This window comes from Candoia aspera, chromosome 1, assembly GCF_035149785.1.
Source record: "Candoia aspera isolate rCanAsp1 chromosome 1, rCanAsp1.hap2, whole genome shotgun sequence".
Classification (NCBI taxonomy): domain Eukaryota; kingdom Metazoa; phylum Chordata; class Lepidosauria; order Squamata; family Boidae; genus Candoia; species Candoia aspera.
In genome coordinates, this window is record NC_086153.1 from 14,086,548 (window position 1) to 14,104,209 (window position 17,662).

The 17,662-nt window shown below is 42.1% G+C and overlaps 1 protein-coding gene across 2 annotated transcripts in view; it reads right to left on the reverse strand.

Moving 5' to 3' along the window:
- Nucleotides 1–17,662, reverse strand: part of SPNS2 (SPNS lysolipid transporter 2, sphingosine-1-phosphate) — a 119,595-nt gene that overhangs the window by 5,475 nt on the left and 96,458 nt on the right. Inside the window, exons 8-12 of one of the 2 annotated variants that reach the window (XM_063297709.1) lie at nt 16,909–17,098; nt 15,057–15,122; nt 12,968–13,066; nt 11,007–11,170; nt 7,851–8,032 (exon numbers count right to left, since the gene is read on the reverse strand). In XM_063297709.1, the coding sequence (XP_063153779.1) occupies nt 7,972–8,032; nt 11,007–11,170; nt 12,968–13,066; nt 15,057–15,122; nt 16,909–17,098 (580 nt within the window). In that variant the 3' untranslated portion in view covers nt 7,851–7,971. Of the gene's footprint in view, nt 1–7,850; nt 8,033–11,006; nt 11,171–12,967; nt 13,067–15,056; nt 15,123–16,908; nt 17,099–17,662 lie in introns of those variants that run through there. The other variant, XM_063297718.1, reaches the window with a different exon arrangement.

Sequence of the window (17,662 nt, forward strand, 5' to 3'; positions counted from 1 at the left end):
TTTGATATATAACTGGATGGGACTTCCTGTGGCTTTGTTAAGATCTTTTGTTGTGGGGATATGCTTCATTTTTTTAAAGCATTAAGCTATTTTTAGGATTTACATGACAAGTATTGCTTGCTTTCCCCCTCAAAATAGTGGGAAACCCTATGGTCAATTTGGCATTTATGGACAGAAGAGGTGCTGCAGTGTATCTGCAAGGAAGGATTTGAGGGCTGTACCAACCTTGTTCCGGGAGATTTGCAAATGTTTTTGTTCTTCTCAAGGCAGAAGAGCAGTAAGGCTTTTTGCTGCTTCCTACCTGACAAGGAACTGGCTCCAAATCTCTTTAATTTGAGCAGCAGGAGGAAAAATAAACCCTTGGAATCTGGAATGGCTCCCTCCCCCCTTTTTTTTTAAAAAATTGATGCCCTATTAACATTTTTAAAGCCTCTCTGCATTCTCTCCACATTGCTACCTGCAGAAATTCTCAGAATTTTTCCCTAGCACAATTGACTAAATCTTGTCGTGTGCTTTTATAATTAAGAATTTATAGCAGCTGTTATTTTATCCTAGCCTAACCCTCCAAAATGAGTCATTAAGTATTATTTAATGGAATGCAGAAAAGGATCTAATTTAACACCATGAAGGTTCACTGGAGAACCGGAGGCTGTGTTTGCACTTATGCACCCCTCTTCTGCTGGTAAAGTGCTGGTTTCATCTGAACATTATAATTTCTCTTAATACTGCCATGCTCCCATTTTCCATTGTTTATTCTCCCCACCCCACCCTGCATGTCTAAATTTCTCTAGTGCTATCAACAAAGTTGCTGAAGGAATCATGCACTCTCTAAAAACATTTGGTCCAAGGGGTCTCTATTCAGGCATGTTTTACAAGCAAGCAAACAAATGGAAAACTAAAATGAACAAAAATAAAAAGGAAAGAATGTGAACAATTGAAACGATTTAAGAACTGGAATTTCCTTGATTGTAGGGTGCAGTCCTATGGGAAGACTGGCCATTACAAAACCAAGCTCTCCTTCTGCAAGAGTGGCGATAAAGATCCAGCCTGGAAGACAGAACTTCATTTCTGCAAGGCTTTGCAGGCTGTAGAAAGGTTCTTGTTTAGTTTCAAGAGGAGAACCTTTACGGTTACTGCTACTGACAGTGGGCATGCTTGGTCAAGGAATAAACAGAGTTAATAATGGAAGATGACTCAGATCAAATCACAACTCCAAAAAGTTTTGAGCAATCAAAATAAACCCTGTTGAAGACCATCTGTTCTCTTTTTGTTTGTCCATTATGACTGCCATCTTTGTGAATTTTTACATCAGCAGGATCTGGATTATGGAGTGGGTAGGATTCTTGAGTTCAAATTCCAGAATGGATTTCCCTGATCTACAATGGAGTGATGGGGAAATTCATCATGGCTGTGCTTTGCATCCATCTTCCTTCCTTCCTTCCCTCCTTCCTTCCTTTCCATTTTTAAACAGTAGCTGCTACCTTCACTAGCCATGTTTGCTAATTCCTGAAATATGGCTGCAATATTCCCTGTGAGGAGCCTACAGTGATACAGTATGGCTGATTTCACCCCACATGCTTAACCTGGTTACTGAATTTCTGGCTGTGCCATGCTCAGTCATTAAAAAAAAAAACTAACCAAAATTAACATTAACCAAGCACAGCACACTATGGAAGTAACCTAATTAAACATGGTGTGTGAACGATCTTTGGGAAAAAAGGCATAGCTATCTCTATGGGCTCATCTCATCACTTATCAATAGTTCCACTTCTCAAGAATCATAATCACATTTCAACACAGTTTCTAAAAAAAACCCACCACCCTTGGACTACCTTGTAAACATTTATTTCTTTATTTTCTATAGCCGCCCAGCTCAACAAGTGACAAATGTATATTAACAGCTACATTTAAAAAAATGATTACATCTACAGTACACAGATGTGTTTCACGTGCTCAGAAGCCAGGTGGAACAAGTGAACGTGTAAGACAGGGACATGAACCAAATTAAACCATTCCATCCACCCCTAATCTGTATGCAGTTTGTTCCTAGTCCTTATTATCAAAGCCTTCTGTTCTCTGCTTCTGATTTTTTATCTTCCTCATCATTTTCCTGGAAGCCGCCTCTTACTTCCCTACCTGCACAAACGTGTTTGTTTATTCTTGTCTTGGCTCTTTGTTCCACTACTGTCACCAAACTTCCGTTACAATTTTACTTATATCCCCAATGTTTAATTTGGACACGGAATCTGTTCTGCTCCAACAATTTTAAGAGGGAGTAATTCAGGACTGCAACTGAGTTTTGCTCTGTTTTTTCCTCCCAGAGAATCAGAAGAGGATTAAAGATACTACTAAAAAGAGAAGAAAATCAACATTCGGTTCTGTTCTCCTCAGGCAACAGAGTTTTAAAGGATAGTTAACAACCCATTATTAAGCATCTGAGTGCTGGAATCAAAAGATCAACTCTTCCTAAACTTCCAACTGGAGACTGGCAGCAGGGGGGTGAAGGTAAAAATACACATAACAATACAATACTGTGTATACTCTTTGAGTAGGACTCTGTACATAGCTAAAATAGCATTGACAGCTGGGGTCTGAAGCACATCCTGGCCAAGACACTGCAGTCTCCAGGGATTCTTTCAGTATCTTCTCTAGCTGTGTCATTCATTCCAACATGGATCAAGCGGAAAGGCTATCATTGGGTTTAAATAGCCTTGGTAACTGCTCCATCAGGTCCTAAACGTGGGCACCTGGAAGACAACCCTTCCTGCAATATCATATCCAGGTTGCAGACAGCCACCTTGGCTCCCCTTTACAAGGAATATCCAGTGTTTTTTTGCTGGTGAAAACTGGCATTGTCCCTGGTTGTCACTGGTGTCACCAGTTTGTATCAGCCATCTTTAAAAAAGATGATATAAAATGTTTTATGACCAAACTAATAAATATTCTATCGGCGTCATCCAGGGTTAAATATGAGCTCTGTATCATCTAGCTAAAAGTATGGCTGGAAGAAAACCTGGGCTTTTTAGCATTTATCAAAAGCTGATTCCAAATATGATTACAGGGTAGCAAAGGGCTATTAACAGATATTACTTAATCTCAACGATCTCAGATTTACGAATAATAAGTCTTCTCATTCCCTGCTGGTTCAGGTCAGTATATATCAAAATCTATGCCCAGATTAATTTCTTAGCAAATCCTGTGACTTCACCACGCCCCTTCCAGTGACATCACTGCATATCCAGATGGCATCCTATGGCCCTTCAGAAAGTCATAAGGTTCAGTTGTAGTCCAACCATCCCTCAGAAGTTGTCTAACCCTGAACTAGGAGGTAACTCCAATCAGATTTATGCAGAGACTATGGGGGAAGCAAAGTGTTTAAGGAAGTAACAGATCTGTTGTTGCAGAACCATGAGAAAACTCAGCAGAAAAGCCAAAAAAGATTTTAATTAATGGGAATTGCACATTCCCAAACATTCTTTTTGTGCCTGGAAAGGAGGCAGCATTACAGTTCTAATTTACAGGCACTCTTGGAATGATCCCTGAGGCACCATTGTCAGCTGCAAATTGTTACATCAGAACACATTAGCCATGGAACATCAGTCCAAGGACCACAGCATCAGCTGCAGAAAGCCATGTTTAAGAGAAATGGCTGGTTTTCACCCTGAAGGTCCCAGATTAAATCTTGTCATCTCCTTGAAGATATGAGAAAGGCCATCATGTAAAACTCTGGACCAGACAATAATTAAGTTCACACAACACACTAAGCTACAAACCCAGGATAACAAAATGCAACTGCTGTGTTCTCATAACATGCTTTGCCCATACATGATATTATGGCTTAATGTGATGGGCTGGCTCCCCCTTAACTGAGGACGTTGTGCAAACGTCTAGTGGGCAGTACTGAGCTAGATTTAACTCAGTATTAAGCAATATCCTCTGTTCCTAAGTCTATCCCTATTTTCACCTAGAAAAAGTTGGAAGATCTCCTGTCAAACTGTCTTGCTGATATACAGTATAGTTCCGTAATCTCTGCCCTAAATTTTGTGCTACTGCAGATCTATAGATTAGTAGCAAAACTGCCCAGAGTCACGTTTCTGTGAGATGGGCGGCATATAAATATGACAAACAAGCCAACAAATAAATAAAAACATGCAATCTGCATGCAGATAATCTTATCGTCCCAGCCATCTGCTGTTCAAAGATTAAATTGCATAAAAAAGGAAAGAGCTTTCTCTGCTGGAAGTCTTGAAGAGCTGCTGCTAGTCAGAAGGAGGCTGACCATACGTCCCATTCTGAATGGGACAGTCCCTTTTTTTAACATCTCCAGACCGTCCCGTCGTTTTAATATAAATGTCCATTTTGTCCTGTTTTCTTAAAAACCTTACTTAAAAATTTGAAAGTTCCCGCAAACCCATCAGAATGCAGTCTGACTTTGAGTGGAAGGAGGGGGAGCTCAGCAGAAATGGCGGGAAAAAAGCCACAGAGCTCAACCCGGCGGGAAACCTAAAAAGAAAAAAACAGGATCAGCTGATAGGCAGGGATCAAAGGGCGAGCCAATTGGCTCCTGCCTTGAAATGGCGGGAAGAAAAGAACATAAAAGCATGGCCAGAGGAGGAACGGCTTGTCGGGGACAACTGTTCACTAGACTCTCCAGCCCAGCCTTGCCTCTCGCAAACGAAGGAGCCTGAAGATTCCCAGCCCAAGAAAACCAGAGAAGTTCCTGCCTGCCGATCCAGCCAGTTGCCCAGCCCTGCCCCGTTTTGCCATTCCAATGTCCTGTTTTTAACCCCATCCCGTTTTGCCATCCCAATGTCCTGTTTTTGTCTCAAGGAAATATGGTCAGCCTAGTCAGAAGGCAACCCTAAATAGTCTGATCTAGTATTAAGAACCTTTTACGTTCTGAAAGAAGTTGAGTGTGTATGTAAAAAAAGCCTCCTGAACTCCAAATCAAATGTGCAGACTGGTCACACAAAACAAACCAAGGAGTCTGGCCAGAGATGTTATCTGGCTGTATAATTTGAGCCTCTTTGGGACAGAGGGGTACACACACGTCACTTCTGCTTCCCATAACCAGTGCTGCCAGGAATACTGTTCAGGAATCCTTTAGGCAGACCAACCATTGATGGTAGAAGCATCCCACAAGACATCTGCCAACCACGTCTGAGTTACACCACTGGGCTGAATTCTCAGATTCAAGGCACTATCAAATGACTCTTTAGATAAACCTAAAAAGCCACCAATAACTTTTCTCATTCTGCGCTCCCCAAGTTACTAACTGCTCTGATGCTTCTAAACATTTAATACAAAACAACAATCTCTTCCCTTTCCTATTTATAAGGTCCCATTCTTCCTTATTTTCTATTACAGAAGGGCCAGGTTAGAATGCTTTTTTACACTATTTTAAATTTTGCACTTGCACACAGACATCTAATAGATTGAGAAAAATGCACAGCTCCTCTCTTAAAAAAAATCACCTACACAAAGAGAAAAATAAACGTACAAAGCAATGAGTCTTGATGACCAAACCAAACAAGATAAATGGAAATATTTTTTTACACAATGTGTAAATAAACTTTGGAATTCACTACCATGAGATGTGGGGCTGGCTACCAGCTTGGCTGGCTTCAAAAAGGGGTTGGACCAATGCATGGAAGTCCTGGGGATCAGTGGCTCTTGATGGCAGTGGGACTGCCTCCAAAGGCGATCTGCTGGGAGACTACAGGTTGTCCTCGCTTAACAACCATTCATTAAGCAAAGGTTTGGACTTATGACAGTGCTGGAAAAACTAGCTTACAACTGATCCTCGTGCTTCTGACTGTTGCAGCATCCCCACGGTCACGTGAACACGATTCGGGTGCTTGGCAACTGGTTCGCATTTACAACAGTTGCAGTGTCCCACAGTCACATGATCACCATTTTCAACCTTCCCTGCCAGCTCCTGGCAAGCAAAATCAATGGGGAACCATATGATTCACTTAATAACCACCTGGTTTGCTTAATGACTGCAGTGATCCACTTCATGGCCACCGCAAAAAAGGTCATAAAGTCGGGTTGGATTTGCTTAATTACCACTTTGCTTAGCAACCAAAATTCTGGTCCCAAGTGTGGTCGTTAAGTGAGGACTACCTGTAGCGGGCCATGGTTGACCACTGTGAGAACAGACTGCTTGATTAGATGGGCCAGGGGTCTGATCCAGCTGGGCGCTGCTTACCTCCTCATGTTCTTAAAACTAAATTAAGAGCCACCACAAACATGGGACTGCAGTGACATCAATTCATCAGTAGGGTTAAATGATTATAGAATTCATGCATTACAAATTGGTTCGTTTCAAAGCTGCCTCTGACAGAGAACCAGCTCCTAAGGAAACAGTACTTGCTTACAGAGATTCTTTTCTCATCCCTCTTCCTTCCTCTCCAGCTTAGCAGGACTGCCAATTCTTCCTGTGCCTAATAATTTCCTTAATTTGAGGTCTTGCAGCCAAATGTGCAATTTTTTAAAAATTCCTCTTTTGTTTATTTTTAAATCTCTGAAGGCTGGTAACACTACATTCCTTCCACGCAAGAAGAAGCCACAGAATCTGCAATACTTTGCAGACACAGATGAAGTCAACCCTACGTTCATACAGATACACAGGTATCTAAAATCAGTTCTAAAGAAACAGAAAATGGTGGGACAGACTGTCTCAAGGGATGGGAGGAGGGGTTTCATGCCTTGCAGAAGAGGAGAGGAGGAGGAGGGGGCGGCTGCATTGCATTGCATTTATATACTCGCTTTTCTTCGACAGCTCAAGGAAGCTTGCATGGTATTGGGGAAGGGGTGGAATCTTCCCTAATTCTACCCATACAATCTGCCTTGTTAGGTAGGTTGGGCTGGGAGAAAATGTCTGCTGCAAAACCACACTGTAAATTCTGTAGTCAGTGAGGGACTTGAATCTGTTTTCAGTCCCAGTCCAACACTACACTACACCAGCTCTCTTAAGAGAGGTTGGATGGCCAACTTCTTAAAGACAGTGAAATTGCATCCTGTGCTATATATTCTACATCAGTGTTTTTCAAACCTGGCAATTTTAAGATGTCTGAACTTCAACTCCCAGAATTCCCTAGCCAGCATGAAGTTGGACTAGATGATCTCCAAGATATTTTCTAACTCTAGGATTAGGGACAAGTCAGGATATGAAATGGACAAAGTAAAATTGCAGTACTGTATCCAGAATTTCATGCAGCTTTCCTTTACCACACAACCAATAATGTTGCTAGTCCTCATGGCTGTCAAGTATCCTGGGATGCTTGTTGGAATGTCAAGAAACCAGAATGGTTAATGAATTAGAATTTCAGAGGTTGTGGATGGGGCGAGGATTTGCCACAGTGCATCGCTTCTTGCTTTGATTAGCAAAAGTAGAACGTGGAGAACTGTTGAGCTGCGGACTAGGATTTGTCATTTAATACCAGAATCTAGTTTCCCTTTGCACAGAATCCCATTACCTTTCCTGTTCATTCAGCTCCAGCACGGAAGGAGCAGGGTTTGGATGACGCTACAACACAAGGAAGTTTGATCATAGCCTAAGCCGCAGAGGAACTGGGATGAATTATACTTCTAAATTCATAATAGGTTTTAAAAAATGTAGGAATCAAAATCTGTCCCCAAACATTTTATACAACATCAGAGCTGCCCCACAAACATGCTTACAGAACCACACATATTTAAAACATCTGCCCACAAGAACGAAACAAGGCAAAACAAAACAGCCTAGTCCTGAATTATTTTCCCCTGATGAGGAGAATTCAGAGTCACATTTCTGAGTTTTCTTTTGGAATCAGACAGAGAGAGAGAGAGAGAGAGACCACAAACACACACACTCCAAATAGATGGCAGGTTGCCCCTATTTGTTCTGGCAAGTATGTAAACTAATTTTTAAAAAGACAACAAAACACACACACACATGAACTAACCCCCAAAAATCTCTTGTGGCTATCATGTGGTAGCGTCTTCTGAGTTACTGGAGTTGCCAATGGTGAGATGATCCAAATCGGTACTGAAAAACACGCAGCCCAGATTTGTTTCTCTTTTTAACTAGCTGTATGGAAGGCTCAGGAAGAACAGTCTTTAGAGGCAGTAACTCTGCACCCGAGGATCTAATATATATTCAAGCAAACAGAGAAGTGTATTTATTTTGTATATATTAGTGCTGGGCAAGGGAGATATATTTTGTTAACATTTCTTATTGCTGCAAAAAGGCTACCTGCCCTGACCATTTTCCCCATTCTTTTTGTTGAAATTTAGTTTTTAGTTTGGTTACAATTTGATCCCGGTCTTTCACAAGTGGCACTGCTGTATGTACATGGTTCTTTCTACCCTTCTATTTCACCCATCCCATGAGGTCGGTTACACCAGGGTCTCCAACTTGGTGAGCCCAGGGGCAATTTTAAAAGTGTGTTGCAGATGCTTTCATGAAAAACAACCTTCTGCAGAAGGCTTGTTTGTTAGCAAAATTACTGCCACTTAGCAAACCGGAGCATGCTCAGCCCGGAACTGGGATAGTTCTCCTGCTTCAGAATGCCATTCAAAATCTTGATCTTGAGCTCCAGAACAAGTGGTAGGAACAAGTCACACAAGGATATTCTTCTCCACTAATACAAAGTACCCATTTACTAAAAAAGCAGACTGGTAATATTCTCCCTTATCAAATCAACCAACCAGTTGGTTGATAATCTTTCCAGCTTATCTTTCTTTTTTTAGGCTGGCGGTTTCACTTCTAATAAGGTTCTAGACTGACTAATGAGTCCTGTGAGGATCTAGCTTTCTTGGTTGTGTGTGGCTGATTGAGACTTGACAATACCAGACTTTTTTTTAAAGTCTTATGGGACAGTTTTCTTGTAGACACCAAGAGAGGTGCCCAAGGGCAGGCCAAGGACTAAATGACTTGCCCCAACTCACCAACAATCTTGAAACCCCAATGAAAGCAGCATCATGTTGTTGCGACACAAGCCCTACCCCCTGCATTGTGGCATTGCATGCATGTCCAAAGAGGGCAGAGTTTGTGGTGCAACACTGTTGTCATTATTTTGATGAAAGCAGATGGAGCTATGGACATCTATGCCACTCGCCTCAGTCTTAAACTGGTACTTTCTCATGGAGGCCAACCAAGCCCTGCAGAAGACAACTGTAACAGAGAAAGTGTTGGGGAAAGAGAAACAGGCCTACCTTGGAGAGGAAACAGGTCAAGTCTCCTTTCCATTAGGATACATTAGAAAGTTAAGTGCTGAAGAGTAATGAGGCCAGCATCTAAATACATGTAACACCTTTGCTGCGCAAGCTGCACTGGCTCCCAATTTGCTTCTGGGTCCAATTCAAGGTGTTGGTTATCACCTTTAAAGCCCTACATGGCATGGGGCCAGGTTACCCGAGGGACCGTCTCATCCCCACTATATCAACCCGTCCCACCTGGTCATGCAGAGAGGGCATGCTGCGGACCCTGTCCATGAGAGATGGTCAGTTGGCAGGGTCCAGGAAGTGGGCCTTCTCTGCAGTAGCTCTTGTCCTCTGCAACATTATTTCCCTGGAGGTGAGACAAGCCCCCTGGAGCAGGAAGGGGAATAGTCACTCGTGGGAATGGCTGGCACCCTAGAATGGCCCTTTATACTCACAGACTGAGATACAACCTTTATCCATCTGGATTTTATCACATTTTAGATTTTTATTGTCTATTTATATTTATTGTATTCATAATGGTATTGAATTTTAAACTTTGCTTTTGTTGTAAACCACCCAGAGTCCCTCCTTTGGTGGGGGGAGGTGGGCAGTGATAAAATTCGATAGATAGATAGATAAATAAATAAATAAATAAATTGAGACATCCTGGGACAGCCTTGCCAAGGAAAATGAGTGTTACTTAGTGCTCTCACAGAGATAAATTGTCTCTAGTCCTCACGTAGCATCAGACAGGCTGTCTGCTTGGAGGACGTATCTTCAGTGTCTTTCCCCTCAATAGCATTCTCTTTCTGTTACCGCTGTCCCCACTGATGGACTCTCCTATTCGCATGGGCTCAACCTGTAGAGAATGCTGCTCTATCTTATTTCTTTTTTCAAACTAGGTACTTCAAACAGCCATTGGCAGCAATGGGGAAGAAAAGCAGAGTCTGTAGGATCTGAGAGCTGGGAATGGACCCTGTGCTGCTAGGTAGACTTTGGCAATTGCCCACTGGTGTCAACCTCCTGACAAGGGGAACTATGATAGTAAATATGTTCTATAAGAAAAGAGGAAGCATCAGTTGTGCTTGTTTCTGGATTGGGAGGCCCTGCTTACAGTCACTCATGCCTTGGTCCCTTCCTGGTTGGATTTCTGAAATGAGTGTTGCATGGGGTTGCCCTTGAAGACCATCTAGAAGCTGCAACTGATCCAGAATGCAACAGCATGGGTAGGAATAGTACACCTCAGTACGCCAATGTAACAACATTACTCTCTGAACTGCACTGGCTCCTGCTAGGCTTTCAAATGCAACTCACATTTCTGGCTGTAATCTACAAACCCCTACAAGAGTGGGAAGAAGACAACACAAAGCCACTGTCGTATTGCTACCGAAAAATCCATATGGGCTATCAGGAGCAACGACGAGAGTAAGGAGAAAGAAGGAATGATAGTCTTCCTTCTTCTAGATAATGTGGATTGATAAGGAGGGAAAGCAACTGAATGGTGGAAAGGCCCACACAGTAGCCCCCAAAAGACTGATCTACCACCAAACCTGGAAACTACAACTTTGTAAAGGTACCACTCTTTCATTACTAGACATCATTGGAATCTGGAAGCCCATAGTCTCACATCCTCAACTTCTCAAACAGGAGCTTGAAACTGAGCTTGAAACTGGTTCAAATTGGAAGTGCACCTGAGAATCTGAGAACAGCTCTTCTCATTGAACTGGATAGCATGGCCAAGCTGGTAAAAACAATGCCCTTTTTAAAGATATACCACATGCTGCTTTCCCTTTCCCACACCACTGGCAGGTACTCACTGTTGCTCGGCTTTGGCTCTGTCGCTTAGGAAGAAGAGGGCTGTTGCCAGGAAAAACATCCCCCCCAGGACCACAACGAAAGGGCACAGCATGAGCGCGTAGCCTAAACTGAGGAATTCCCACAGTGGAGATTCCTTTGTGCTCTGCCGTATCACATCAGAGATCTAGAAGGGAAAAGGGGGTGGGGGTGGAGAGAGAAGGAACAGACAGAGGTAAGCATATTTACGGATGTTCTGTTGGTCACCAACATAGTTTATTTGAGAAAACCAACTGCTTCCTTGCCAAGATTTGTGAGACTCGCTCAGTTTTGAACAGAAAAACAAATCCTAAAATTCTTACAGCTAACTGGCTGGCTTGTCTCATTACTGTCAGGATTTCCCATTGTAGTGCTTTTCTCTTCATATTGGGCATAAGCTTCTCCACAAATGGATGTAACCCCCAGACTAGATCCTCAAGGGATAAGAAGATGGAGGGAACCCTTGTCCAGAGATCAACCACCCATTTTCCCAAGGTGCAAAAATTCCAGGTGCCAACTCTGCCACTTCCTATCAAAGGATCTACAAATTGAGGGAGGACTTCTCCACCTGAAAATTCATAGAGCCGGCAATTTTCAGTTTTGGCACTACCAGGCTGGAGGAACCCATTACCTGATACTATATAAGGCAGTGTCCTGGGTTCAACTTAAACATCTGAGAGATGCCAACTCAAGCATCCAGAAATTCATTTGCTGGGCAGTTCCCCTGTACACAGATCCTTCATCCTGAAACTGGGGTGAAGTCATGGTGGAGCACCATTTTGCTTCAGGTACCAGCTATGCCAACTTCAAGTAGAGTTGGGAAAATCCCCGATCACAGTAGTCAATCTGAGCTAGATGGCTAAATATTATCAGGCAACAGCATATGTTCACTTTAATGAACAGAGGAACCGAGGGAAAGCATATGCTCTGTGGCCCCGAGTTGACACCCCATTTGGCATGCGTGCATATGCTTGATTTCTAGAACTACCCTGGCTAACTGTGTGGACCAAAATTAGGATGCTTAACATAGAGGAGCCCTCTGAATAACTATCTCCCTCTTGAAGTGTGAAGTGGAGACGTCAGTTCTACCATTTCAGAACTCTTCCACCTCATTTGACTAGTGCAGGAGTGAGAGAAGCTTATCTGGGTTAGAACGATTAAGTTAAAGAACACCCTGCCCATCCCTTATTGCTTTGGGGAGGTTTTCTTGTTATCTGCAAAAGGCAGCATCTTGTCTGTGCTAGCACCATGATTAGGGAACATCCTCCCTCCCCAAAATGTCTGTAGCATGAAGGCTTTTATTTGTCAAGACATTTTCAGCATTATGTAAACATATGTATATGTAACACACACACACATGTTTGTGTGTAGATCTGCTTCTGGTTGATATGTAATATTAAGTTTATTTATATTGGCAGGATTAATTTTCCAAATGCATTAGTGTATTGTCTTGGAATCCATGAAGATGAAAGAGAATTTAGGAAACTTCAAAATAAATTGATTAATTTAAATTCAAAACCACCACAGCAATCAGAAAGATATCTCAAATTGTGGATCTGAGCAAGCAGGAAATTGTGTTGTACCAATAATACTTCATTCCTATTCCTCTTTCAGATTTCATCAATTATACTTGTCCTTCTCTTGTTTTGTAGATGTGTGGCTGAATTCATTCAACGAACTTCACAAGTTCAGGTAAAGGCTAGATGCATTCATACCACATCCTATGCTAGGTTAGTGTTACTGGGCTAAGGATTTTTTTGGGTAGCCTTATGTTGTGCAAAACCAGACTGTAAGGTTAGCTTATATCCCAATGTATTGTATGAACTCAGAAAATGGATTGAGTAACCAGATTAAGTGCATTGTGTGAACACAGCCCATCATCCCAAAAACAAGAACCCAGCTTCTTAGCATATTCCTCACTCAGGTGTGCCAAGACTACACTTACAAATCCAACCAGGTAGGGACTTCCAGCATCTCCCAAAAGGTGTGAGGTGAAGCTCTGCAAAGCTACTGCTGTTGCTCGGCGTGTAGGAATAACCACATACTGAAATGGGGTGCAGAAGGCAGAGACAGAGAGAGAGAGATAAAAGATTAAAACATTATAGCATTTAATCTATCAGTTAGAACAATCTTTCCTTTCCCAGCCTAACCCTATCCAGATATGAACTACAGTAAACATTACCATGACAGCCTGTTGGGCTTAACCTTAGTGGTTAAAGCACTAAGGAAAAGGGGAGACCATGGCTAGTCCTGACCTCGGGACAGAAGCCAGCTGGGTGATTTTTGATCAGTCACTCTTTCTCAACCCTGGGAAGAAGGCAATGGTAAGCCTTTGAAAGTGCTGCCAAAAAAACTGCAGGGAGTTGTCAGAAGTCAAGACTGACTCAAAAGGACCATCCATCCATCCACCCACCCTCCCACCCATCCATCTCTCTCTCTCTCTCTCTCTCTCTCTCTATCATTATGCAGGCAGAAGAGCTATGCTATTGGATGTGGTATTTGCAGAGAGTGGATACTGTAATCCAACATAGCTGGAGAGCAACTGATCAAGAGAAGGCTCAGTTAGATTCTATATTTAACCTGGAACTAAGCTGCAGCCCAGTTCAGGGCTCCCAAACTACATGAATTAGGAACAAATCAGGAGATCAGTAAGCTACGTTGGTTGTTTTAACCAACTGAGAGTAGCTGTTCATAGAGCGGAAGAAGCGTTTAGTAAAAACGTAGTTCCTGCCCAAGTTTGCCGATGTAGTCAGTTACAAAAGTGGACTGGCATTTTGAATAATTAAACATAGCTGAAACCAAACCTTTACCACAGGAGTTGGCCAGATAGTACTGCCCAACCAAGGACAGAGGTTGGCTAAGCCAGGGCCAAGGAAAAGCGTGGGATCACCCTGGCTATTTTGTGCTAAGTGGCACATATGGCTCAGGAAGTGTGAGGAAAGATGGATACGGCTGCTTGGCCAAACAAACTTCCTTAAGTAGAGGCCTGGAAAAAGCTCTGGTTTTCCCACTGATGTCCTCTTCCCACCACAAAGAACAAGCAAGGCTATTCATAGCATTGCATGAGGCATCTCTAAACCACTGTTGTTCTTGATGCCCACATCCTATGGAAATGGCCAGTGGCAAAGGCCATTCAAGAAAAACGAATACACAGATTGGGCCTAAAGTTCTAGGACCAATATCAAAATCCAGAGGAAGGAGAAGGGAAGGCAGCCAAGAGGTCTCCAAAACCAAAATGGTCACCTGCTTCTTTCTGCTAATCTCCCATGAATGAAGCTCAACTCCTATAGCCTTGGGATTCTCTGGTAATCTTCAATTCCAAGTACTAACCAGGTCTGACCCCGCTTAGCTTTTCTGAGAAGAGTCATGATTGGCTCTATGCTACCACCTGCTGTGAGTCCTCTCTGCTACATCTACACAACACAAAATATATAAGGTAGATATACTGCTTTAATGGTGGGCAAAACTATGCCTTTGTAGGGAAGATTTGCAACTAGAAGTGAAAGATGGGAGATGGTCTAGAAAGCTGGGGAATGGAATCTCCATCAAATGTTTAAAGAAGGAGACAGCTCTCCAAATGAAGAAGTGGTACATGTTTGTGAATGTGTGTGTGGATGGAGAAAGAGAAAGGACCTGAGAAATTGAAGGTGAAGAGTGAGAAAACAGTAAGACTAAATGGAAGTTATTTAAAGTGCAGAGTCTCTTTCTAGAAAATTTGGTGAGAAACATTACATTGGTCACCCTGCAGGAGAAAATTAGCCATACTAGCTATGACTGATGAGACCGAAGCTATGTTCACACAAACACATTTAACCAGGCCAGTTAAAGACCTAGCAACTGTATTTGCCAAGCAACTAAACATGGCTACCTTAAACTAAATTAAATTAGCTAAGGAAATGCATTAATTTAAGAAATAAGTTAAGCACACAGTCCAAGCTTAGTCTTTGAATCCAAGAATAGTTGTCTGATTGCAAAAGATACATATAGCCCTATTCAAGCAAATAAAATACAAGTACACATCCATATCAACATACCATAAGTATGTCAGCTGTGATGGCCCAGTTTGAAAACAAAAGAGTCTCACCAATAAAAATGCAGACCTGTTGTTGAAACATTAGACATACACAATTTACTCATGCAAGTTTGAAAAACATCCCACAGTTTCGTGTTCAATTTTAAATACAGTACCCCCAAAGTAGTTGAATGCATGGCAATTAACTGTTAACATCCACTGAACCTTATAATCAGGGGGTGGGGGAGATAGGGATGGGGTTTTTTGTTTTACTTATTTGGGATTGGGAAATTTTTTATTAAAGAAATACTTATAAAATGTTTATATTTAACATAGGAGGAGAATTAGAAGCTGGTAAGAATTCTATATATTTCAAGAAAGGGAGAGATCAATATGGTGAGAAATTTATTTATAGCAGGAACAGGGAACTTACGATCTTCCAGATGTTACTGAACTTGGCTTATGGCTGGGATAAAGGGAGTTAGAATGCAGCAACATTTGCAAGGCCATATGTTCTGCCTGATTTATAGCATTTATATACTTCCTTAAATTCTTAAGATAGCTAACAATCATTCTACCAGTATAAACATGGACATAAACACAAACATTAGCTGCAGAGCATGCTGAAAAACTGGGGCTTGTAAAATAGATATCCATCAAGTACTGAAAGGGAATCTGCCTTGTTGAGGAGGATGTTAAATATGTAGGCTGATACAAAAGAGGGACTCACACTGGTTGCAGCTAAAAGTGTGCCAAACATTTCAATTTCAAACTGTCTTGAACTTGAAATGCAAAGTGGTGATTTTGAAGAGCCTGGAACAATGTTTCTCAACCTTGGCAACTTGAAGAGGTGTGGACTTCAACTCCCAGAATCCCTTAACCACCTTTGCTGGCTGGAGAATTCTGGGAGTTGAAGTCCACACCTCTTCAAGTTGTCAAGGTTGAGAAATGCTGCCCTAGAACCACTTGGAGTCCTTGAACAGTTTTGTTTCAGATCACTTCTGCCAGGTTTTTTTTATGTGTGTATTTCCAGAAACTATGCATAGGTGCCACTTCTGCTACTGGCAGGGCCATTTTGACTACAGAAGGATCAGCATTCAAAGAACTGCATTAATAATATATAAATGGAACTTAATACATTGGAATAGATGCAAGGTCACCAGTTAGTATATTAAAGCACCAGCTAAGGTCCATTTTCAAGTGTGGAGACTCCATGTCAACTTCCCTCATTGCCCCACCAATGAGAAATTTATTTATAGCAGGAACAGGGAACTTTCGATCTTCCAGATGTTACTGAACTTGGCTTATGGCTGGGATAAAGGGAGTTAGAATACAGCAACATTTGGGCACTGCCCTTTACCCTTCTCTTTGCTATTGTACAGGCAGGGAAAGGAACCTTGTGCTCTCCAGATATTCTGAATTTACATGCCCAGAGATTTAAAACATCTGGAGGGCAGTGGATTGCCTGCTCCTGAAAAGTGGGAAGCATCAGCCTCTACTTTGTCCTCTCCTTCTAGGCCACAGCTGGAAAAATGCATCAACAAGAAGTTGCAATGTGAAAAACAAAAGTTGTTAAGGCCTGGGGAAAAATAATTAAAAAGAAACCTGCTTCTTCCCCATTCTCCCGCACCTTCTCCCAAGTCAATTACTTGGGGGAAAATGCAAAAATGTAAGGATAATTCCACCTCCCTTTCCCCCCCCCCCCAGGTCTTTATATGGCCAGAAAAACAGGGTGAAGGGATAGGCTGCAATGAGGGTTTCCTGCTCTAGAGCCCCTTCCTCTAATCAAAAAGCAGCATTATATGGCCAAATAGGCAGATAAATGAAGGAAGAGGAACCAACTTCAGCCTCCCCTTTCCAGACTGGACACATACATAGGCTCCCACAATGCTGTTCTTGGCTGCAACGAAAATCAAGCAGGTGAAGATGGCTGATCCCAGCATCCCAACGGCGCAGACAAGAGGATCCGCTCTCTGTGTTTTCACCCGGCACCACTTGGTAGCTCCAGCCCCGGTGATCACACCCAGAAATCCAGTGAAGCAGGTGATGGCTCCAAAGATCAAGCTAAGGACACAGAGTGATTCCAGAAATAAAAAATTTTCTCATTTAGGTGGACTTATTTTTATACACAAGGCAGCAGGTGAGAGGCATGTGGGGGGTTAAATTAGCACAGCAAGGCAATGAATAAGAGGTGCTACATGGAAATTGATGGACAAACCCCCCGAAAAAGAATTCAGAAGACAAAAAATGCAGGCTCTGGGGATCCTCATGTTTCACAGGAATTCTAATTCTAATTTCATAATTCAGATCTGAGTTTTTTGTTGAGGCAACAAATGGAAAACTAAAAGCATTTATATTTAAGGAGTTCATTTAAAACCGACAGTATCTCTGGGCAAGGAATCCTTTGCCATGCCCTCATTCAACTGTTCTTAAATCATTTACTCCTTGAGCTTCATTTTTCCTGTCATTAAACAAAATACCAATCCTTGCCTCTCCTTGCATTTATGACCTTTGCAGGTCTGTAAAGCAAAAGAAAGCTGAAGTAAAATAAAAAAATCATGTTTCACTTAGCAACCACTTCGCTTATCAACTGAATTGCTGGTCCCAATTATGGTCACTAAGGTAGTT